The 25921-nt window shown below is 40.7% G+C and overlaps 1 protein-coding gene across 1 annotated transcript in view; it reads left to right on the top strand.

Moving 5' to 3' along the window:
- HYDIN (HYDIN axonemal central pair apparatus protein) overlaps positions 1–25921 on the top strand; it is a 367185-nt gene that overhangs the window by 166859 nt on the left and 174405 nt on the right. Inside the window, exons 14-18 of the mRNA XM_047789543.1 lie at positions 79–314; positions 2114–2214; positions 4851–4986; positions 7534–7698; positions 9090–9242. Of these exons, the coding sequence (XP_047645499.1) occupies positions 79–314; positions 2114–2214; positions 4851–4986; positions 7534–7698; positions 9090–9242 (791 nt within the window). The remainder of the gene's footprint in view (positions 1–78; positions 315–2113; positions 2215–4850; positions 4987–7533; positions 7699–9089; positions 9243–25921) is intronic.

The raw sequence follows: 25921 nt of genomic DNA, 5'->3' as shown, positions 1-25921 counted from the left end.
GGCAGTTTGAGGGGAGGTTGGAGTTAAAGGGACGCTCTTGTGGAGCTTTTATTTCTCTCCTTACATTTTGTTTTCTAGGGTTTCCTCATACCCTGATATGTTCCCTCAATAATACCTCCTTAGTCCCCATGACGTTCAAACTGCGTATCCCTGGGGATGGCATTGGCCATAAAAGCATTTCAAGTTGTGAGCACTACTTAGACAAGAAAACATCATCTTGGAACAAGGCCGAAGCACCTGTAATGAGACCCCAAGAATTCACCATCACCCCTAGCTGTGGCACCATTCGCTCCCAAGGATTTGCTGCTATCAAGGTAAAGTACACAGCCTTCCAAACATGTGGCCAAGCAGCTGAACTGTTCGGTGGTTATTGGGACCGTGTCTAGGGTTTGCTTTAAATGCCCATTGTCAATGGGAGGAAGTGACTCTAATTCATACAGAGAAGTGGGTCTACAAGGAAAGAAAGTACTGCGGCAAAAGAAGCCCCATACAAATATAGTGGGAAAAGAGCTGACACTGCTCCACCGGGTCTCCATCAATCTAAATGCAGTGCCTTTACTAGAACAGTGAATTCTAGCAATTTCTGCTGAAACCTCTGCTCTATGGTGGGTGTATTAACATACACCCACCAGTACTGATATGACGATATTTAAGAACTCATCGGTACTTAGGACTTCACATGGTGAAGGGACAAGGGCCTCTTTTATAAGGGCACACATCCTAGTCCCGAGGGCTCCACCCTCATGACCTTGTCACTTCCTGATACCATCACATTGGGGGTTAGGATTCCAGCCTATCAATTTGGGGACAGGGGTAGGGACACATTCAGATCATAGCAGTTGCTAAGTGTGACCGGCCCAGGAAGAAGTGCAGCTGCAATGAGTTTATTTTTCACTTGGTTATGCTTGGCTTATATATCACCTACCATTCCCTACTTTGGGAGGCTTCTCCCAGGTGGTACAGGAAGGTTTCAGAAGACAGAGCATCTATCTAGCAGCCGTCTGTCAGAAGCACTTGTTCTCACCCGAGCTCAGAGACATAAACAAGGGCTGGAGTCACTCCAGGCATCTCTGCACGTGGGGCAGCCGCTTCTCCAAATCTGACAGGTTTTCCTTTCATGGTCGTTGACTCCCTCTTTATTTTTCCTTTGTGTTTGGAAAAGTTTTCTCCAAGTCCCAATTTTCCCTCCTGATCTGCACTTTAACCACGTCTGTGTGAATTCAAATTTGCATCCAACAATTCCCTTTCCAGCCAAAAAAATTTTTAATTAGTCCTGATACATAATTTATAGATAGAAAGGCCATCACCTATGCCAGAAGCTGTTTTCTACACTAACAAGTATCTCTTCCAGTGCAATTAAAAATTGTAGCAAGGCTTCAAAAGCCAAAATGTAAGGTTTCACAACAGTAAATAAAAATAGGCACTGAGGTTTTGGCGTGGAAATGCTATAAAATTTGGTTGTGATGAATGTTGTACAACTACAAATGTAATAAAATTCATTGAGTAATTAAATGTATATATATATATATATAGTAAAATATACTGGCCAGATGCTGTCCTTGGATTGGCCTTTCTTTGGAACTTCCTGTTTTCTGCTCTAATTGTGAATATGGGGCGTGGAAAGGAAGGGCAAGATTTTGGTTTAGAAAACAAAACACTATCCAATTGATTTCTTACGCCACGTTTCCTTTATACTGCCGTAATAGAAATCTAGCTGTAATGTTTTATCGGTGTGTTGACTCTTCATAATTTATGTAGCCTGGAGGCGTAAGGAACAGTTTAAATTAAAGTTTGTTCGGCGTTGCCTCTCCTTCAGGGCCTTGTTTCCCTTCATGCGGTTATACGGCTCCTTTGATACCACCCCTCGGAAATCACCAAAGCTGTTGTACCAAAAGCCAGGTGGTCATTTCTAACCGGGCCTTTGAAAAATCTCAGCATGCCCTGACCCCAAAATGTAACTTATTTAACTCAAAATGTGAAATGCCATACATCCCCTGATAAAGTGCCTAAAAGCCGCATGCATCAATGCAGTCCGCACTCAGCCCTCGTCTCCCCTGTGCCAGAGGGAGAGCTGGCCTTTCACAAGAGCAGCTTTTCACCTTTTTCTTTCCAGGTGACCTTATGCTCCAACACTGTGCAGGAATATGAGCTGGCCCTGGTGGTGGACGTGGAGGGCATCGGGGAAGAAGTGCTGGCACTGCTAATTACAGCGAGGTAGCTACTCACTGCTTTCAGTCCCCCAGTCTCCCCCTGAGCCCCCGGTAATGGGCTGTCTCTCAGGAAGGCAGCACCCCTGCAGCCAGTTCACACAGAGTTTGTTCTGCTTTCCTGGGAAGGGAAGCTGAATCTGGTATTCAGGTGACAAGGTTTTAGAACAGCAAACACACCTTTGGTGGAGATAAGAAGCAGGACGTGTGTGTTTTGCAGCATTTAGAATAATTGTGCTCTCTAACGGATCTGATGTTCCGAGTGTCTAACTGAATAGGTTTTAGCAGAAAGAGGTGAACAGGGGGTGGTTTTTATTTTTTAACCTTTAAAGGTAGTACTTCAGAGGCGTGCAGCAGGAAGAGTGGTGCTCATAGCCCCACCATGGAAAATCCTGTTCCAGGACAGTGTCGCTATGACTTCTAAGGTAGGCTGTAGGTGGCCCCAAAATGAGGCCCTCACCCTTATTGTGAACTCCTCAGAACCATGACCTCATCTCTCTCTCTTTTTTTTTTTTTTTTTTTTTGGTCTTTTTGCCATTTCTTGGGCTGCTCCCGTGGCATATGGAGGTTCCCAGGCCAGGGGTCAAATTGGAGCTGCAGCCGCCGGCCTACACCACAGCCACAGCAACACCAGATCTGAGCCGCGTCTGCAACCTACACCACAGCTCGCGGCAATGGCGGATCCTTAACCCACTGAGCGAGGCCAGGGATCGAACCCGCAACCTCATGGTTCCTAGTCGGATTCGCTAACCACTGAGCCACAACGGGAACTCCACATCTCTCTTTTTTAATAAAGGCAGCAGTGGGCTCTGGAGGCAGGTTGAGATCCTGGCTCTGCCGTTTGTTGACTGTGTCTCCTTAACTAAGCTGCGGTCTTTCAGAGAGTGGTGTGTCACCTACTGATGGTGCCAGTTATCCTAAATAAGATCACAGGCCATGTTCTTGCCAAAGCAAACGGGTGTCCAGATCTGGGTCTTGAGAGTGTGTGTATGAACTGACAATCTGAAGGAAACAGAGAAGGATACTTGGTAAAGCTGACACTGCACCAATCCCTAGAATTTAGGACTTTCATGAATCTCAGGAAGACGCACCTTTAAGAAGGTCCAGATGTGCCGGCTGGCAGGACCATCATAACTGGCACCATTTTTCTGTGTCTTGGGCTTGAATGAAGTCAAAGGACAGCCCTAGAACTTCAAGGTCAGGTTCTTGCCGTAATCTGCTTAGTATTCCCTCCAGAGACCTAAGTAATTATTTGTTTGTTTAAAAACAGTGAAAACTTCTGTGTTGTCCTCTCTCTCCCCAAGTTTGGCTTTTTGTCTGGTCTTAACATTTCTTTCCTACGCAGATTTATTCTGATCCTTTCCAGCCCCCTTTCCCCTGCAGCTGTCAGGAGGAAATTCTGAATTTTAAAAAAGGGGATGGGGGGTTTAGGAAGCTGTGTATTTCCTACTATGTCTACTTTGTGACCAAGTCAAATACTAAATCCTCTTAACCACAGAGTTTCAGGTAGTAAAGGAGTAGCTTTACAGAAGTCACTGGGTCAACTGACAACTTCCATTCTGGCTAAAAATGAACACTCATTTTGTGCTAAAACCCAAAGTTTGGGGTCAACCAAACTCCTTTTCATGTCACTACTTTCGGTGCCATCTGTGAGAACCGCTCAAAGACTCTCTGCAGAAGAGCTGCTTTTCAAACGTGCTCCCTGAAATAATTCTCCCAGAGAGTGAGCCAGGCTGCCCACAGCCTCCGCCACCCACAGGGCAGTCCTCTTACTGAGCCATCACATAGCCCCGGGCCATACCCTTCATTCACGCTATCTCCTCTGTTTCCCTAAGAGTTAATGATACTAATGCCCACCCCTAGGGTTGATAACCTTTATTTTACCTATGAGCAAAATGGGACTCGAAGGAGGCAAGCTGCTCAAGGTCGTACTTGGTACGGTAGGTCCGTATTTGAACCTGGCTCTGACTGATTCAAAGCCAGCACTCCCCACTATTTTACTTCCTGTGTGGCAGAGCAGGGCAGACTTCGAGACTTAACAGACACAAAGTAAAACCCATCCCCTTCTCCCTCTCCCCCCCCCCCCCCCCCCCGCATAGTGAGCACCACTGTCACAGTGCCAGTTCTGGGTCGCGCAGCTGCCTGAGCCTGCTGATTCAAGGCAGCTGTTCTGCATAGGAATTAGAATTATTACCATTATTTAGATGGTGTGAGCTGTTGCTAGTCCTCAGGGGACTCTGACGGGTCCAAAGTGTCACAGCTTGTTAGGACCCCATGCTGGTGGCATTGGCCCTGTTTGTCATGGAAACAGATCCACTGCCCTAAGGAACTTGCACCGTGGGGGTCCCTTGCCAAAGAAAGGCCAGATATGAACAACCGTGGACATGTTCGTCATTACCCACACAAGGCAGTCGTTAAGGAATCCTCCTTCTAGGCCTCTTTTGATTAAAAAGTGGTGACTGAGGGCTAAGGGGGAGGGATGACAGGAGAGAAGGTTTGAAAATGATTAATGTCGTTATTATAGGAACACGCCTGTGTGGCAGTGACAAATGTGTTTTAACTTGGGACTCTGCATTCTCCACACGTAAACAAGCTGTCCCTCCATCCTTTTGAATTTCTTAATGGGCTCCTTCCTTCGGGCAGGTGTATTGTACCTAAGCTCCAGGTGGTTAATAGAGAGGTAGACTTCGGGCACTGCTTCCTCAAGTACCCATACGAGAAAACGATCCAGCTTGTCAATGATGCTGACCTCCCAGGATGCTATCAGGTCCTGCCTCAGGTGGGTTACTCCATCCTTTTTCAGTGTTCATTTTTCTTCAGTCGGACTCCCTCGATGAGAAAGAGATATCCTCCAAAGAGCCATATTCCTGAGCACATGACTTTACCTAATTTTGATTCTGAACCATGGGATAATCTGGGGATGGGGCTATAAAGCCCCCGCTGGATTGCCACCTGCATGCATGAGCAACTGCAGGTGGAAACAGTTGGTAATTTCTCAGGGAAATTGCCTTTGATCAAGAAGGGAAAGGGTCAATTAGGCCAACACACAGAAGTTGCACCTGCACATTATTGCCTGCGAATTAACCATGCATAGGAAATGAGGCAGAGCTAGGAGTTTTTATTTATGTCCGTGGTTGTGACTTGAACGGAATCATTAAGACTTCAAAATGCAATATTCATAAATGAACTGGTTGGCCCAGAAGGCTAGAGATAATATAGGAGGGAGAAACTTTTTCTTAATGTTTTTTGAAATGGGGATGCCCACATGCCACTATACCTAGTGAGGTGGGAGACTAAGCAGTTCAACATATACGGAAAAAAAGATCGAAAAAGATCTGTATAGATTAGAATAGTGGAAGGTTACTAATGAGATGCAGTTTACGAAGGATGCATTTGAGTTTAAAATTCACTTCTATAAGTAGTACACTAATAAAAATTCACTCAAAAATCAAATGGGAGATTTGGATAGAAGTTCAAAATAAGCTAAAATGCCAGTGAGGTGACTCTGTGGTGCAATGGAGAGCACGTTGGACTTCCAAAAGCTCAGTGTTGAGGCCACTCACCAAGACAAGTTTAGGCTGCATCACAGAAACACAGGGTTCCACAGCTAAAGAAAGGAGAGAGCCACCCATCAAAGCAGTACTGGAATGTTATCTTCAGATTTTTTTTTGCTGTTTAGGGCCGCACCTGCGGCATATGGAGGTTCCCAGGCTAGGGGTCAATTCAGAGCTGTAGCCACTGTCCTACGCCATAGCCACAGCAATGCAAGATCCGATCCACGTCCGCAATCTACACCACAGCTCAGGGCAACACCCAATCCTTAACCCACTGAGGCCAGGGTTTGAACCTGCGTCCTCACGGATGCTAATCAGATTTGCTTCCGGGAGCCACGATGGGAACTCCTTGCCTTCAGATCTTGACAGAGTATTTTTTTAAATGGAAACTCGAAAAAAAAAAAAAAAGAATCATATTTAGAGTAACCAGAATGTCAGTCTACATCATCTGGAAATCCACGTCGTATGAGGAGCACGCACAGTGTCTAATCTGGAACAGAGAATTGGCTAGGAAGAAATAGCTACCACTAGGCAAAGGGCTATAGCGGAAAAAAGGGAATTTGAATTATTCTGTGGGCTTCTCTGAGACAAAAGCAGAAGCCGAGAATGGAGGTGACAAGAGACAACTTTTCTAACCTTCAGATGTTCAGCAGCTGAATAGGCTAAGCCCTGCTCAGGACACAGTCCTCTCCAGCACTCAGAGCATCACCTGGGTGATGGGGAAGTGGTTGCTTTGTTTCTGCACAGCTGGGCTGGGAAAAGGGTGATATGTACTTCCCTGGAGCACAGATTTTAGGGGGGAGCCAAAAGGCTCTGTAATCAAGACAGATATTTTCATGTCACACTTGAAGAAATTAAAACTAATGCAAAAAAAAAAAATCCATGTTAAGTAAAAATATTAAAACATTAGGAAAAGGTGGAATCAGTATTACTGATTTTTCCTCTGGCCTCAGGGTCCAGTAAGGTTGGGCAGAGCGCTGCTACAGAGGGATGTGAGGTCAGGTTAGGCGTGCTAGACCAGACCAGCTGTGGAAAGACCATGGGGTGCTGCAGATGGTGAAACCTGCACGCTCTGCCCTTCCCTCCAGGAGCTGAGGCCCTGAAAAGTGTTTCCCAGAATTGCTTCCACTTATCTGGCCATGGGATTTTTAAAAGTTTTATTTGTTGTTGCATAAAATCTTAGTAATATGCTACACAGCAGGGTTCTGAGGCATATACATTCAGAAACAACAGGCAGCATTCATCCATTTGTCCATCCAATTCTCCTACCTGTTTCCCCTGCAGGATGCTGCCTGGGGACAGAGGTAGCGCCCAAAATAAGGAGTACTGGGCCTCCCTTGGGGTATGAGGATGAGTGTGTGGGCAGGTCAGAGGGTTCGGGCTTTCCAGGAAGAGCGTCTACACATGCCAAGGGTTGGAGGTGGAAGCAGGGTCATGTGTTCAGCAACCTCCACTACTGGAGCACGAGGGGTGAGGTGGATGGGGAATGAAGCACGAAGGCATGAGCAGCCCAAACTAACTCACATTGTGGATAATTTCTGTGCTTTGCTGGGTCGCACACTGGTTTGGGGGCTTTTGCACACGTCACTTAGCTAGAGTTCCATTTGGCTGACTTGGGGTGCTCATCCCCATTCACTTGCCTTAATGATGCTACATTTCTCTAGACCCTCCACAAACTCAGGGCAATGCTTGTTTCAAAATAATCTAACACACTCTTGGTTTCATACTGTGCCCCAAGCTTGCTTATCGCTCTGGCTTTTCTCTCCTACCAGATATATGAGGACCTGCCTGCCGTATTGCTCTCTAGTGCCGCCCCCTGTGGGATCATCCCCCCCCACAGCACCGTTCACATCCCTCTGGCCCTGGAGACCCAAATCCCTGGGAAATGCAAGGCCATAGTTTACATCTCCATCTTTGGGAGCCAGGACCCTCCTATGGTAAGAGCCCATTTTTAGAATTGTAGTTGTAATTACTTCTTGTCAGACGCTCCAGCCCTTTGCATATAAGGCACACACCATATTTGCATATCTTCTACTTGTTTGTGGTACTAGAGTTTTTCATTTTCAGTCTAGTGGCAAAATACCAGGGCTCTTACTTCAGGAACAGCTGTGTTCTGTTTTAAACACAGCTAAAAATGGTGCTTTATAGCAATTGATTTTTTTGCACACATGGATGCACCTGACCCCTCTCCAGACCTATTAAATCAGAATCTCTGAGAGGAGAGGGCCAGCACATCTGTATGTTTTGCAGCCTCCTCAGTTGTTCCTCATACAAAGCGGAGTATCTCTGGCTTGCTACATGTGGGCTCTGAGATGGGTTTCACTCACTGCTCACCACATCTTTCCTATAACTTATTGGATATATATACAGCTATATGCTGTGACATATTATATAATTGGACGTATATCCCAAACTGACTTACTGAAAGTCTTGAGAGAGGTAGTCTTTCTCCAAGCCTGGGGAGAGAGAGAGAGAGAAAGCTCTTTGTTATTTAGGCCGAATCAAAGGATGACTCTTGAATCTTGAAGGAAGTCGCCCAGCAGGCTCTGAATCCCTAGCCATTGGGTTTACTTAGAAGCTGGGTGATATCAGCATACATTTGTTTGAAGCTCAGAGAGTATAATGAACTAGGATTTTGATTTTATTTCTTCCATATAAGATGCCATAGATAAGCCACCCGATTTGCAAAGCAGCATCATTAAGGCAGGCCACCCAAAAGGTGCTACAGTGCAAGTCTCCTACTAGCCTACGCTGCACCTACCTGGGTGCAACATGTGAGAGGGTTGCTTGCTGAGCAGGACCTCTTTATGAAAGAAAATGATTCCCTTTCTTGGGCAGACGTGGTGCCTGGCTAAGGGGGAGCAAAGCAAGTGGGCTTCGGTCCCCACCCAGCACAACATTGTGCTGCAGATGGCTTTATCATGTTGCTGGTGCAAGAGATCTGGGACTCAGTCCAGCTGCATCCAACTCTGATGTGCCAGCCCTTAACCCATAGGTGTTCTCGAGGCTGGAGTGCTGGGTGGCCGTCATGAGGACCATTCTTCTGGTTTACCTTTGGTGCACAGCTCTGGGCTGACCCAAGGAAGTGGTTCATCCTTTGAAGGGAGGAGTTCCAGCCTGGATTCCCAGGTCTGATCAGCATGGCCATCCCTGTGACCACTGACAACACAGTACCAGGGAGAAGGGATGTCAGTTCTAATAAGCACAGTTTTACCTCCCCGCTTTTTATAAGGGGCCAGGGCTGCTTTAGAAGATTCTGTTTCAACTTGGTTTTAAAGGCCAGCCTTTTTCAGATATTCCTGTGTTCTTTCTGTCGCATGCAATACAGGTCTGCCATGTAAAGAGCATCGGAGAAGGCCCAGTTGTCTACATACATCCCACTCAAATTGATTTTGGCAATATCTACGTCCTGAAGGACTCCTTCAGGACCCTCACCCTATCTAACCAGTCCTTAATCCCCGCATTATTCAAGGCGCACATGGTGAGTAGACATAGTGAAAACATGGCTTGTCTGTATCTTATAGGCAGTGGCCTTCTTTTAGCAACACAACTTTGAAAATGATCACTAGAAGCAGAGATTTACATCGTTCAACCACAACAAACTATGTTGTTCTCATCCCCAGCTCCTCTTTATAATAATCCTTGTGTTGATTAAGAAGCACGATATGCATGTAGTTGGGTAATAAGCAAATATATTGACTCTAATCCCAATTCGGGAAGATGCTTCAGAGATCTCCTTACTGAACTGTTCCTGAGCCCACTTTTTAAATGTCTCTATAACTTAAAATGCTTCCTTGTGTTTATTTGGGCTATTTATTAGTATGCTTATTCTATTTTATTCTCTCTTCCTTCTGGCATCATTTTATTATAGTTTATACGGAAGTCTAACAAGATAGTTGGTAGTTGCCAAAAGTAGAAATTAAAGAACACAACAAAACCAAGATACAAGGATATAAGATGGTTCTAAAAATGAGTCTGTCTTATTTCTGTGCGATCTATAGTGACATTTAGTCTACTAATCTTCTGTAAGCTAATTTTTTAAACAGATATATCATTTGGGGGTAGAAATGAGGAACTTCTAAACCAGTAATTGAAAGTATTCTAGATTTTAGAAGGAGTTTTCCAAATTTAAATATAAAATTTTAAATAGTATAGCCCTAGTCCCAAATCATTGACATTTGAATGAGTGCTGATATTTAGTGTTTGCATTTGTCAGATATTTCTTTTTTTATAATGATTTTTATTTTTTTTCTATTAAGTTGGTTTACAGTGTTCTGTCAGTTTTCTACTGCATAACGAATTGATCCAGGAGTTCCCGTCATGGTGCAGTGGTTGACGAATCCAACTAGGAACCATGAGGTTGCAGGTTTGATCCCTGGCCTTGCTCAGTGGGTTAACGATCCGGCGTTGCCGTGAGCTGTGGTGTAGGTCGCAGACATGGCTCGGATCCCGCATTGCTGTGGCTCTGGCGCAGGCTGGTGGCTACAGCTCCAATTAGATCCCTAGCCTGGGAACCTCCATGTGCCATGGGAGCAGCCCTAGAAAAGGCAAAAAGGAAACAAAAAATAAAAAAACAAAAAAACCCAAAGTGATCCAGTCACACACACACACACACACACACACACATTCTTTTTCTCACATTATCCTCCATCATGCTCCATTCCAAGTGACTAGATCTAGTTCCCAGTCCTATACAGCAGGGCCTCATTGCTTATCCATTCTAAAAGCAATAATTTGCATCTATTAACCCCAGATTCCCAGTCCATCCCACTCTCTTCCCCTCCCCTTTGGCAACCACAAGTCTATTCTCCAAGTCCATGAGTTTCTTTTCTAAAAATAGGTTCATTTGTGCCATAAATTAAATTCCAAATATGAATGGTATCATATGGTATTGGTCTATCTCTTTGCTTCACTTGGTATGAGAGTCTCTAGTTCCAACCATGTTGCTGCAAATGGCATTATTGTGTTCTTTTTATGGCTGAGTAGTATTCCATTGTGTATATATACCTACACCACAGCCATAGCAACACAGGATCTGAGCCACATCTGCTACCTACACCACAGCTCACCACAACAGGGGATCCTTAACCCACTGAGTGAGGCCAGGGATCAAACCCGCAACCTCATGGTTCTTAGTTGGAGTCGTTAACCACTGAGCCATGATGGGAACTCCTATACCACATCTTCTTGATCCATTCTTCTGTTGATGGACATTTAGGAGGCTTCCATGTCTTGGCTACTGTGAATAGTGCTGCAATGAACAGGGGTACATGTATCTTTTTCAATGAAAATTTCATCTAGATCTATGTCCAGGAGCAGGATTGCTGGGTCATATGGCAATAGAAATAAAAACAAAAATAAACCAGTGGAACCTATTCAAACTTAAAAGCTTTTGCACAGCAGAGGAAACCATTTAAAAAAAAAAAAGACAACCTATGGAATGGGAGAAAATAATTTCAAACAACACAACTGACAAGGGCTTAATCTCTAAAATATACAAACTTAGATGACTCAATAGCAAAAAACCCAACCTTCCAATTGAAAAAATGGGCAAAAGACCTGAATAGACATTTCTCCAAAGAAGGTGTACAGGTAGCCAACAGGCACATGAAAAAATGGTCAACATCACTAATTATTAGAGAAATGCAAATCAAAACTACAATGAGCTACCACCTCATGCCAGTCAGAATGGCCATCAGTAACAAGTCAACAAATAACATTAACAAATCAACTAATAACAAATGCTGGTGGAAATGTAAATTAGTACAACTGCTCTGGAAAACAGTATGGAGTTCCTTAGAAAACTAAATATGGGACTATTATTATTATTATTATCATTATTTTTATTATCATTTGTCATTATTCCTTGTAAGGGCAGCCATTTCCTGTATAGTCACTGATCTTTTTTTTTTTTCATTTTTTAATTTTATTACTCAATGAATTTTATTACATTTATAGTTGTACAACAATCATCACAACCAAATTTTATAGCATTTCCATCCCAAACCCTCTGTGCATCCCCCCCCAAAACCTGTCTCATTTCAAAACCGTAAGTTTTTCAAAGTCTGTGAGTCAATACCTATTCTGCAAAGAAGTTCATTGTGTGCTTTTTTTAGATTCCACATGTAAGTGATAGCATTTGATGTTTGTGTCTCACTGTCTGACTGACTTCACTTAGCACGATAATTTCTAAGTCCATCCACGTTGCTGCAAATGCCGTTACTTCTTTCCTTTTAATGGCTGAGTAATATTCTGTTGTGTATATGTACCAGATCTTCTTTATCGACTCCTCTGTCAATGGACATTTAGGTTGTTTCCATGTCTTGGCTATTGCATATGGTGCTGCAACGAACATCAGAGTACATGTATCTTTTCGAGGCACTGCTCTTTTTAACGTGAGATTCAGAGGTTCAGACATAAGTCCTCTCTTGCTCTGGTGCCTTATTGATCTTGTATAAACAATAATGTTTCAAAGAAAAATCCTTCAGAAAAGGCATCTTCTCTAGTCTTTATCCAGTGAGTTCAATGGTGTGTTTGGTGGAAGCACAGGATACTGTTTAGAAAGCATCACTTCTAGTCCAGTTTTGTATGTGCAGAGATCACAGGAAAGGACTCAGCCGACCTGTCCTGGATGATGAGAGGCAACACAGAAGCGTCCCAATGGATTACATTCTCAGATGTCCCCAGATTTCACTATTTGTGGCAACTTTTGGTACATTGTAATTTTTTTTTAAAAAGCACATCAAGGATCTGTTGGGTTTTTTAAAACTGATATAGTGTATATATTGAATTTTTTAGCTGATTGTTAAAATGGGACGTTTTCTTTTCCATAAAAGTTTTCATCATTCCATCATTTGATTCTTTAATAGCATCTTAAAACTGCGATCTCCAGCTCCAAGCAGCCCAATGTGTGATATAAATGATCTACTGTTAGGATGTGTTCTTCCCTCAGTCCTCTCTTGGAAAACTAGTGTTTATAGCGTTGATTATCTTTGTAGCATGAAAGTAGTTTCATCTGTAGTTCTCACAGGTGAATATTAAATACCTTTCATATTTCGACCTAGGTTTTTGGTGCATTTCCTAGTAAATACTATATGTGTTACTATTATGGAAATTGAATGGTACTAACTTAGGAATTAACTACAGTGGAACGAAATTGAAATTCCACTTATTAAATTTCAACTTGATGTCCAGTACTGAACCTTAAATTCATTCCTACAGACATTACTAAACATTAGGAAAGAGTTTCAATTAATAGTTGTTTGTTCCCTAAGCCCGGTGCTCAGGACTCAGGCAAGCGGTGGTCAGGTAATTATTGCATTTAATTTTTCATTCACTCAGGTATAAGTAGGGCCAAGGGCATTCTTCATTTCTTCTTTTATTACTACAAATCCGGGTCTGGAAGGTCTCTTTTCTGCTGGGTGCCCTAAAAGGGGAGGGGTCATTCTCTCTGCTCTTTTGGCTGTCAGTCAAAACATCCACCCTCCCCAGATGTAGCACCACTGCCAGCCAGCCGTTTGTCATACTTTGCTTTGGATTATCTGAAATGCCAGCCTACCCTTAAGGTTTCGAATACGCTGACTTAACTTGGATTAAGCTGAAGAACTCCAAACAATAGTGTAAGTCACCTCCGGTTTGGATGGGGTAGAAACTATCAGAATATGAGACCAGAGAATAGAAAGGCCCTTTTGGCAAGAGTGTGTGAGCTCTGCTTGTGCACACAGCACTTCTTCAGGAAGATAGATTCCTTCTCTCTGAGTGACAGCAGAAATGGGGGCAAGGACATGGTGGTCTCCCCTGGGCTTTGGGACCTCAACACTAGGCTGGAGATAGATGCCACCTTTGCAGAGAAGCCCTTTGCTTGGTGGGGCAAGTGTATTGCTCAGCACTTGTTTGAAAGCCATTGAAATTCTTTTTCATTTACCCTTGACTCTGATTCAGCCTCGGGTACCATTAACTCGAGAACTTGTGTTCAGATGTCAGTGGCACCTTGGGAGTCAGATGCCATAAAACATCTTCACAGCAGCCTTTTCCCACTGTGAACTGTGGGAGAGGCCTTTGTAGTTCGATCTTTAGAGTGGCGAGGATCCAAGAAACAGGAATTCTGATGTCTCATTCAGGCATGGTTCTTTTCAAACATTTTCTTGGTCATTTGCCATCGAAACACACAGTGATGTGGCATCACCGTGATCATCAGGCTTTCACATCTCCTTCAGATCCTAAGCCATTGGATCATTTCCTGGTTTAAGTAAAGACTTCCCCCCTTTCTATATTTACTTATTTCTACATCTGTCTCCCTCAAATGACAACGTCTCTGTTTTAAATTCCTGGCACCTAGCAGCAGACCTGGCAATTATGATGACAGTATAATGACATTAATTATGACTAGTGTTTACTTGGTTCTCTCTGCAACTTTGTATGCAGCATTTCATTTACTACAACTCTGTCAGGAAGATGCTGTTTTAATAATGCCCATTTTGGAGTTCCCACTATGACACAGTGGATTAATGATCCAGCTTGTCTCCACAGAGGTGCCAATTGGATCCCCAGTGTATCAGGTTAAGAATTTGGCCTGGGAACTTCCATATGCCATGGGTGCAGTTGAAAAAAAAAAAAAAGATAGTAATGCCCATTTTAACAAGGTAGAAACAGAGGTACAGACAAGAAAGCAAATTGCCATAACCTCTAAGTGGGAAAGGCTGGTTCCAACCCTGGTGGTCTGACTTGAGCCCTGTGCTCTTTTCCACTGAGCTACTGCAATGCCTAACTCCGGGTCATCAGTGGTTGTTCACATGTACTTGGAAATGGTGAAGGGTTTTGGTTTCATGTTCACAACAAATAATTAAAGGCAGACACCCCTAGAAGAACAGGTTTTTCTAAAAAAGGATAGAAGAAGAAATTATGGAAGATTTCTGAAATAAACAAAAGGACAGGACACCTTTTATTCAGAGATGTATACAAATCATCCCCATTAAGTCATTTTCCAACCAACCATAATTCCTTCCACTGTATATCTGAAATAAAGACATATCTCTTTCCCACTTTTTTTTTCTTTCTTTTTTGCTTTTATGGGCCGCACCCACAGCATATGGAGGTTCCCAGGCTAGGGTTCCAATCAAAGCTACAACTACAGGCCTACGCCAGAGCCACAGCAATGCAGGATCTGAGCTGCGTCTGTGACCTACACCACAGCTCATAGCAATACCGGATCCTTAACCCACTGAGCAAGTCCAGGGATCGAACCTGCGTCCTCATGGATGCTAGTCAGATTCGTTAGCCACCGAGCCATGACAGGAACTCCAACTTTCCTACTTTTTTGAGGATACTTGGTAATATGGTGTGGCCAAACATTCAATTCACATATATAAATGTATGTGAAGACTGTTTACTACTATAGCTCTTAAAAGAGGTTTAAAGTTACAACCGTATTTTACCAAAATAGGCAAACCCAAAAGGATATTGGCAGGCATTTCATATTCATCCAGACTTTTGGTGCTGAACTCTGTCCATTTTAAGGAGATGGTGGAATTGTAGCCATTACGGAGAGCTCCTTTGTGACTTGTTACAGCAACTGGTTTGTTGAAGTCTATGGCTGTACCTCACGCATGTCACCATTCTGCATACCTGAAGCTCACGTTTTAGATTTAGAACTTGGTCCTCCCTTGGGGGCACTTGCTATATTAGAGAATCTGTGCTAGAGAGATTTCTAAAGGAGAAGCAATAATTTTTCAAGACCGTTTGATAGATGATGTTCTTAAGATATTACATCTCACAATGTATGTGAGGAGCAGATAAATAGAATGAGCTGTTTCTCAGCCTTCAGTGTAGATCAGCTCTGCCCTGGGGGTGAACCATTACTTCTATGGAAGGCAGTCAGTGGGTAAGAAATAAGGTATAAGGAAAAAGCAAAGAAATGGGCATGAATTGGAGACCAACTGCTGTTGTTATGCCTCTCTCTCTCTCTCTCTGTCTCTCTCTCTGTTTCTGATGGGTTTTGCAAAAGAGTGGCTTTGTTTACTAAGACATTACATTTATGATGTAAGATTTTTAGCTCATAGCTAAATTCTTATGTTGAATATGATTTATGCCATAGCACACATACGCTTTGTGTCCGCAACACATACCCACTCCCCAAGGTTTGCAGCACCCCTTTACAGCAGATCAGATAACTAAGGGTCTCTTGGTTGAGAGAAATGCCTGAGGTTACCCAGCAAAAGAGTGGAAGCCCTTCTGCCATACTCAGATTTTCTGAATTTTAGTTCAGTCCTTTTCTGTCCCACCACAGAAATGTTTGATCCTCAAGGTTGGGAACTGTGTATATTTATTTAATACAGAAAAATTCTAGGAGTTCCCATCGTGGCTCAGTGGTTAACAAATCCGACTAGGAACCATGAGGTTGCAGGTTTGATCCCTGGCTTTTCTCAGTGGGTTAAGGATCCAGCATTGCCGTGAGCTGTGGTGTCGGTCACAGACAGGGCTCCGATCCTGCGTTGCTATGGCTGTGGTGTAGGTCAGCGGCTACAGCTCTGATCTGATCCCTAGCCTGGGAACCTCCATATGCCGTGGGAGCCGCCCAAGAAATGGCAAAAAGACAGAAAAGAAAAAAGAAAAAAAAATTCTAGATGCATTCTTGACTCCAAAGTCTAACACACATTAACCTTTTCCCACATTTACCTCAAATCCTTTATTTTAAAGAAATAAAATATTAAATTTGGAGTTTTATATATTCTCCTTGCCAGTCCAATTTCCTTCTTTCCTCAGAGGTAACCTTATTATGGATTTGATGTGTGTCTAAGCCATGTTTTTTTATATTTTATTCCAGGTGTATATATTTTCATAAATAATACATAGTGGCATTTTGTTACTTTAAAATGTATATAAATTGCGCCAGAGCATGTAACTCCTTGCAACTTGTTATTTAGACTTAAGACTCTGTATCTAACACCTATCCATGTTAATATATAAATATCTGTTTAATTTATTTTAGCTTCTGTGTGTATTCAGTTTACCAGTAGTATGTTTATTTCTTTGCCTAAATAGTTGGCAGTTGAGTTCTAACAGGCTTTCAGTGAAAAGAATATATGTCTCCCTGTGTATGTATGCAAGATACATATACTTTGGGGATTTATATAGATAGGGTATTTATCTACAGGTGCATTTTCAACTTCATTAGATATTATCAAATTACTCTGCAACGTTATTATGTCAGTGTGTCCTTCCAGGAGTGTTTGAGGTATTTATTCTCTAACAGGCTAAAACTTACAGTGATCAGACCCAAGTTCTTGCTAGACTGAAAATGAAATACAGTTTAATTTATATTTCCCTTATTATTATTGAGGCTGAGAATGTTTTCCTTTGGGTATCCTCTTCTCAATTATCTATTATGAAATATCTACTTGTAGATGTTCTTTATACATGTGGATACTAACCTTTTGCTTACAGTATGGTTTGGAATTTTTAAATAGATGTTTTTAATTTTGATGTCAACTTTATGAATCTTTTCTTTCCGTGTGTCTTTTTTTTTTAATATCATTTGTGGTTTAAGAAATATATCCCTGCTCTTCTATTTAAATAATTTTAGGCCCTTTAATCAGCTATACATTTATTTTTATATATAATGTAAGTGAAGTCTTTTTTCCCATAAAAAGCCAATTGTTCCATCACCAGTTACTTAACAGTTCGTTTTCCACTGATTTATAATGCCGCCTCTGTTATACTCCAGATCTAATATGCACCTGGGTATGTTTCTGAGTATTTTATTATATTCCTCTCCTCTACTCCAGTGTCAGTACCCCCACTGTCTTCAACCATGCAGCTTAATGAAAGCAATAATAGCTAACATCTATCAGGTACCAGTCACTGTTCTAAATCCTTTGTATGCATTATTTTATGTACTTGTCAACAAATTGATTAGGTGGATTTTATTGTTAGCTCTATTTGCTCTACTTTACTGATGAAGGCACAGGGATGATGAATAAGTGAACAAATTTATGCAACTAGAAAACAAACACTAGAGGTACTCAGCTAAAAATTAGTCTGAATATCCATGCAGATTTCTCTCACGTCCTTTCATAAAGTTTTCCACAGCCTTTGTCATGTCTTCCAAGTTCCTTCTTGTGAATGGTACCTTAGTTTCATTGTGTTTTCTATTTAGATATTAATCATGTATGGGAACACTACTGAATGTTGTATATTCATCTGTATTGGACTTCAGTCTTGCTGCACAGCTCTTAATTCTCATTGTTGGTAAACTCTCATCTGCAGACTTCTTTTCCAGTCCTTGTACCTTGTTTCTTGTTCTTGACTCATTGCATTGGATAGGATCTTCAATGTAGTATTAAATAGTAGAATGAGAGTGAACATCTCTGTCTTATTCCTGACGTAATGAATAAGCTTCAGATGTCTCCCTTGAAGCATAATATCGCCTACATGTTTTTGGTAGATACTTGTCACATTAAGGGCGTTCTCATCCATCCCTATTCTGTTACCATAAACATGTACTGAAACTTAATGCACTTATATCTATTGAGATGATACGATTTTCTCCCTTAATCTGTTAATATGATGAATCAAATTAATAGATTTTCTGGTTGTGAATCACCTTTACATTCTTAGGATGAAGTCACAGAATGAGTTGTAATATACTATTACTTGAGTACACTAATGATATGATTATTATATTATTTAGGTGTTTGCATCAGTTTGTTTACATTTTATTTTACATTGCACTTTTCTGGTTTTGATATCAAGAATATTGTATCCTTATGAGTTAGCTTTACTTCTTTTTCTAATCTTTGAAGAGATCTTATCTACTTCAGATAAAGTAGGATCCATCCCTTAAAGATAAAGCCATTTCATCACAGGATCTTGGTGTGTTTATTGAGGGTGGAAGGTATCTGGGAATTAGTAAGGAAATTTTAACTAATGAATCATTTTCTATAATGATTATTTAGATTTAAATTTTTCTAGAAAAATTTTATTTTATCTAAGTTTACAAATGTATTGGCATAAAATTTTTTCACATATTTTCTATGATTTCAAAATGTTCATACACTAATTTCTGCTCCATTTTTTCATCTCCTTTCTTTACAGTTATTTTGTTCTTTTTCAAGCACCTTAATTTGAATGTTTAATTTGCATATTTTAAATCTTAATTTTATAGTGCATTTAAAGTTTATAAATATTCTCTTTATGCAACATTTTAGCTGCATGGCACACATTTTTATCTGTAGTGCTTTTAATTGTTATAAATATTTGATAACCTCCTCTGTGTTTTTCTCTTTAACATATGAGTTATATATGGGTATATATTTTCAATTCTTAAGATTTTCCCTTTTAATAGAATTTTAATAAACATGTTTTAAATGTAATGAAGTTGGAATACATGGTTTTGAATGACATGTAGTGTTTGAATTTGTGTTTTGGGTGACACAGCTATGGTAGGCTTTATGAATACTTCATGTGACCTTTAAAAAGAATATAGATTCTCTCATTATTGAATGTAACAGACTAACCATCTGTCTGTATGTATGTTTGTATTAAATCAAGCTTATTGATTGTATTTTCCAAATCTTTTACTGCTTTAATGATTTGTATAACAGTTTCTTAATTTTATCAAAATCTCCCACTTTTCCATTTTTCCTTGTAATTGTCAATTTTTTGTCCCTATTGGTCAAAGCTATGTTGATAGGTGCATATAAATTCATGACTTACATGTATTTTGATATATTATTCCTTTTTCATAATATAATGTCCATTTTAATCCCTATTAATGCCTCCTAACTTAAATTCTATTTTGTCTGAAAGAGATAATGCTACATCAGCTTTCTTTATTTTTTAAAAAAAATTTTTTGTCCTTTTGTAGCGTATGGAAGTTCCCAGACCAGGGATCAAACCCATGCCACAGCAGCAACCAGAGCCACTGCAGCAGCAGTGATGAATCCTTAACCCACTGCACCACAAGAGTACTCCTACATCAGCTTTCCTTTAGTTAACGTTTGCCTGGTACATCTTTTTCATTCCCTTATTTTTAGGATTTTTTGGTGTGTATTGATTTGCTGACTGGTTTAGAATCTCTTATATACCACATAGCTGTATTTTTAAAAATCTAGTGATAGACTCTGTCTTTTAACAGACAATTATGTTAGTTTCCTATTGGTGCTGTAACAAGTTGTTATCTTCCAGTTCTAAAGGTTACTAGTCTAAAATAGTTTTAAGGCTGCGTGCATTTTTGAGACTCTGGAGGAGAATCTGTTTCCTTGACTTTTCCAGCTTCTGGAGGCCACCTGCATCCATCCCTTGGCTCTTTGGTCCTTCGTCCAACTTCAAAGCCTAGCATCTTCGCTGGTTTGTGAGCTCTGCTTCCATTCTTCTCTGTCTCCTTTTAAGGGACTTTGTGATTACACTGGGACCAAACCAGTCCTCTGGGATAATCTCTTCATCTCACAATCCTTACTTGCATCTGAAAGTGCTTTTTGGCATGTAAAGCAACATATTTACAGATGTTAGGGATTAGGATATGGACGTCTTTGGAGGGCCATTATTCAACCCACCACATGAAGACTAACCTTTAAAATTAATTGTGATTATTGAAATATATGGACTCACTTCTACCATGTCATTTCCTATATACTCTATTTTCTCATTTTCTGCTTTATATTAGATTGATACATTTTCTCCAAGCCCTCTTCCAACCACTGCTATCTTATATACATTTTTCCTATACTTGTTTGGAAGCTATCGATTTTTTATATTTTATATTTTTAAGTAGTTCTACTTACATTATTAACAAATACGTTTTATCTTTTTCTAACAATAATGAAGGGATTTAGTGTCTTTGTCCTTCTCAAGAATAAGGCAAAGACCCTATTGCATATTTCATATCTCTTGACTTTTCCCCAGGTCTATCAATTTTTAATTATTGTGTAGAATTTTGGATCATCTCCTCTTTACCACTGAGTTGTTTGTTTGTTTGTTTGTTTGTTTTTTGTCATTTGGTAATTAACCACTCACTAGTTATCAAAGTGGTTTGCTAATTTTTATTCTTTTTTTGCTTCTTGGATCTCTGTTTCCTTCTTGGTTTGTATTTCTTCTTGCTAAATTAGCTCTGTGCTAGAGATCTCATAGTTTATGTATATTTGACTATATCTTGATTTCACGCTCAGTCTTGCATAGTAGTTTAGCTGTATACAAGATTCTTTTTGACAGCGTTTTTTTCTTTGTAGATCTATCTCTGGCATCATTTGTTGCTGATGAAATTCTGCTGTTAATCTGATTATTACTGCTTTATTGCTAATTTGTCTTTCTCACTAGTTGCATTTAAGACTGTGTTTTTATTTTTTATTTTCCTAAACTTGTTATTACTATATCTGAGAATTTGACCCTTAAATACTGAAAATTTTCTTGTCATCATCTCTTCAAGTGTTTTTTCTCTGCCAGTTCTTCTGTTTTCTACTTTGAGGAAAAAAAATATACACACATGCACATGTACACACAAGCACCCACAAATGTTTCTGTTCAATTCTACATGCTTATTTTTATTTCTCATCCATATCTTTCACCTCTTCATCTCTCTGTGGTGCCTCCTCAGTGCTATGTTCCAATTTACAAATTTTGTCTTTGATTTTGGCACATCTCAAGTTTATCTTATCTGTTTACTTTTTAGTTTAATTTCTGTGACTATATTTTTCAACCCTAAAATTTAGAATTGCTTGTTCATAGCCACAATTCTCAATTCATATCTCAATATTTTTGTTTCACAATCCTTGTTTTATGTATGTTATCCTTCCTGCACTTCTTGGAGGATCTCAGGCACATTTTCTAATCTGTTTCATTTATCTCTATTGATGTGCAGGAATGAATTCATTAACCAGTTGTTCCTCTTTGTATTTGCATTTTAAGTGATGAACTTATCAGATGTGAGGAATGTTTTTCTCTCATTCTCAGTGCTCTTAGCTTCTTATCTAGCATTTTTTATATTTATCTTCACCCTGAACAAAAATAGCACTAGTCCAAAATCAGATGTTGAAGATTTGTTCCATGGGAATAGAGATTCAGTCATCATACTGGGCAGAGGGCTTGGCTGAGAGCCTGTCTACCTGACAGTCTCTATTTCATTGCTACCAAGTCCACCACCACTGGCACAAACCTTTGTGCAGACCGTAGCCTCAGGAGTCTCACATTTTTGTTTAGCCTTCTTTTAAACACAAGGGAGCTCCCTTAGCTGGGGATCTTGGCCCTTATCCCTTACTTCCTGGAAGGTCTTTTTGGTTTCCATTTTTCTCCCATGAGCTTCCTTTATTGGTTTTAGAACCTAGAGCCCAGGAGGTCTGTGGTTTCATGTGCCCTTATTGTTTCTCTTCCACTTCTGGTCCATATGATGTTTACCTTGTTTGGAGGTACAGCTATGCCTGGAAACCACTGCCAATTGAAAAGACCACCTCCTGGGAGAAGGTGGGAGAAGATATTTTCAAATGATATGACTAATAAAAGATTAATATCCAACAATATAAACAGCTCATTACAAATCAACATTATAAAAACAAACAGCACAATTAAAAATATGCGGAAGAATTGAATAGACATTTTTTTCTAAAGAGGAAATGCGGATGGCCAATAGGCACGTGAAAAGATGCTTAACATTGCTAATCATCAGGAAATGCAAATCAAAACCTCCGTGAGTTATCACCTCACACCTGTTAGAATGACTGTCATCAATAAGAAAACAAAAAACAAATGTTGGTGAGGATGCAGCCACTGTGAAAAACAGTATGAAAGTTTCTCAAAAAACTAAAAATAGACCTACCAGATGATCCAGCAGCTCCACTCCTGGATATATCACTGAAAACAAACAAACAAACAAAAAGAAACACTGGAGTTTCTCTCATGGCTCAGCGGAAACTAATCTGACTAGTATCCGTGAGGATGCAGTTTCAATCCCTGCCTTTGCTCATTGGTTAAGGATCTGGTGTTGGCTGTGAGCTGTGGTGTAGGTCGCAGACGCAGCTCAGATCCTGCGTTGTTATGGCTGTGGTGTAGGCCAGCAGCTACGGCTCCGATTCAACCCCTAGCCTGGGAGCCTCCATATGCCTCGGGTGGCCCTAAAAAGACCAAAAAAAAGCATTAATTCAAAAAGATACACGTACCCCAATGTTCATAGCAGCATTATTTACAATTGCCAAGACGGAAACAACTGTGCTGGGCTTTTCATTTTTCAAAATACTCTCTTTTTCCCATGTGTTAGATTGAAAGACATATTGTAAAGCTTAAACCCATTGATTTAGAGTCAGTCCTCTTAACTGCTTTTTACAGTACTTTATGTATTATCATTGAGCACCGACCAAAGGATGATGAAATGTGTCTTCACTTGGCGCAAGAGAGCAGAGTTCCTGTGCCTCGGCCTTAATTGTGAAAAATCTGTAACATAAACTCACAGAAATAAGGAAATAAGAAGAGAAAAACATTCTAGTTTATTACGGTGGGCATCTTTTCTTTGACTACATAAAAGTCATAGCCATTCCAAAATGGACTGTGCTCTGGCGGAGCCGTATATACGACTCATTCAGTGATAACAGGTTTTCGAGAGACTTCCAGAAGCAAAGGCTTGTCCTTGACAGAGAGCTGTGAGCCAGCCACGCACTCCCACCCTCCCCCAAGACCTCTGTTACTTTAGCATAGCTAAATGTGACACATAGAATACAGATTTCAATAGGTCATATTGATTATAAACCTCCCCGAGAGAAGGAAAGCTATTGATTGGATGTTGGGTAACCTAATGATTAGGGTCAGCACGTTCCCTGAATTTAGAGTGACAGCTCTACTGATTGAATATGATTAGTTCGAGTATGAGTTAGAGCCAAAATGAAAGGAGGTTTGGTTCCATTGTCACTAAAGAGCTATCCAGGAAATAAAAGAAAAACACATTGGTTTCCTCCATACTTTGTAAGCCTTTCCATCTTCACTTTGCCTGTTCCAGCTCTTAATTAGCTTTAGCAAATTGTTTTTTCTAATTAATTATGATTCAGGCATACAGTTAATACTTGTCACCCCAGAGGGCGATTAAGGCAAAATTTCCTTCACATGGGTCACGTATGGATGTTTTTCAAGTTCTACTTTCCCGCCTCCATAAAAATGTGTAATTTCTTCCCCAGTACCCTCGTCATCATCAGCCCAACACTAATGGATTAAATATTGGTGCCCTCCCCCCCAGTTTATCTATTGAAATTCTGACTTCCCAGTGGGATGGTGTTAGGAGGTGAGGCTTTGGGAAGGCAGTGAGGCCATGAGGTTAGAGTCCTCATGAACAGGATTAGTGTCCCCATAAAAGGTACCCCAGAGAGCTTTCTTACCCTCTCCACCACGTAAGGATACAATGAGAAAAATGGTTGTCTGCAACCCACAAGAGGGCTCACACCCGTACCTGACCATGTGGACACTCTGATCTCAGAGTTCCAACCACCAGAACTGTGAGAAGTACATTTCTGTTATTTATAAGCCACCTAGGCTGTGGTATTCTCTTACAGCAGCCCACACTAAGACACCAACTCATGTCACTTTGAAGGGATACCTGTCACTGTCATTATCAACTGAAGAGTTGATTCTGCCTATTTGAGTACTGACGGTAAACATTCATCCTCAGTAATAAGTTAGTACAAGATGAAATAAACTCTTTACATAATGAGCAAAGACAAGAAGTGATGCATTAAGGAGCATGGTGTAAAGTTTATTAATGATATGAAATCCGGACACACGTCTATCAAGATTACATGATGTTGCTCAGGGTGCAAAGCATTTTCTTCCTCAGTCCCACTCATCTCCTCTGCCATAAGTGAAAGGAAAGAGACTGGAGAGGCATATATAGCATGGTAGAGCTCTCTGTACGGTAGCATTTGGGGCATTTCTTTTCTTATTTATTTATTAGTTTGTTTATGTTACACTGATTTATAACATATATGTTTCAGGTGAACAACACTGTATTTCTACTTCTGTATACTCTACAACATGCTCACCAATGAAAATTTATTTTCTTTTTTCGTTTTATTTTTATTTTTATTTTTTTAAATTTGTTTACCTGTCAGTTGTGCTGAAATCGAATGCAGCATTGTTTCATACTTTGGAAGAAAAAGATATACGCGCTGGGTGTTTAGGATGCTAAGCTGGGGTATTTTGGAGTCGGGGAGGGGAGGACAGCATTATCTGACAGTGGCCATGGTCTCACATGGGGTGGTCACATGACAAAGAGTGGTCCAGTGTATGAGTCCTGAAGGAGTATCCTGTACTATTGACAGGAAGGTGTTATATTTGGACAGATCTGAAATCCAGTCCTAACTCTGCATGCAGTAATTCTGGGCAAGTTCTTTAATCTTTCTGAGGCTTCATTTCCTTCTTTTTTATTTATATATTTATTTTTTATTAAAGTATAGTTGATTTACAATGTTGTGCCAATTTCTGCTGTACGGCAAAATGACCCAGAAAAAAAATAAGTAGTATTTTTCTCATATTATCTTCCATCATGTTCTATCCCAAGAGACTGGATAGAGTGCCCTGTGCTCTACAGGAGGACCTCATTGCTTATCCATCCTAAATGTAATAGTTTGTATCTACTAACCCCAAACTTCTAGTCTATCCCACTCTCTCCCCTTTCCCCCTCGGCAACCACAAGTCTGTTCTCTATGTTTGTGAGTCTGTTTCTGTTTTGTGGATAGGTTCATTTGGCGCTGTATTTAGAGTCCACATATAATGAAACTAATAATGGCATCTAGAAAATTAAACATGATAATCTATGTAGAAAGCACCTGGTGAAAAATAAGCACTCAGCATTCAAGAAGTGGTAGTTTGGGGAGTTCCTGTCGTGGCACAGCAGAAACAAATCTGACTAGGAAACATGGGGTTACGGGTTTGATCCCTGGCCTCGCTCAGTGGGTTGGGGATCCGGTGTTGCTGTGAGCTGTGGTGTAGGGCACAGAGGCGGCTCGGATCCTGTGTTGCTGTGGCTGTGGTATAGGCTGGCAGCTGCGACTCCAATTGGACCCCTAGCCTGGGAACTTCCATATGCTGCAGGTACAGCCCTGAGAAGACAGACAGAAAAAAGAGAAAAAAAAAAAGTGGTGGTTTTGATTATTAATGTTGACAGGCAAAAATATCTAGGTGAAATGACTTGTG

The sequence above is a fragment of the Phacochoerus africanus genome, chromosome 8 (genome assembly GCF_016906955.1).
Source record: "Phacochoerus africanus isolate WHEZ1 chromosome 8, ROS_Pafr_v1, whole genome shotgun sequence".
NCBI lineage: Eukaryota > Metazoa > Chordata > Mammalia > Artiodactyla > Suidae > Phacochoerus > Phacochoerus africanus.
This window is presented reverse-complemented; position numbering and strand designations above follow the sequence as displayed.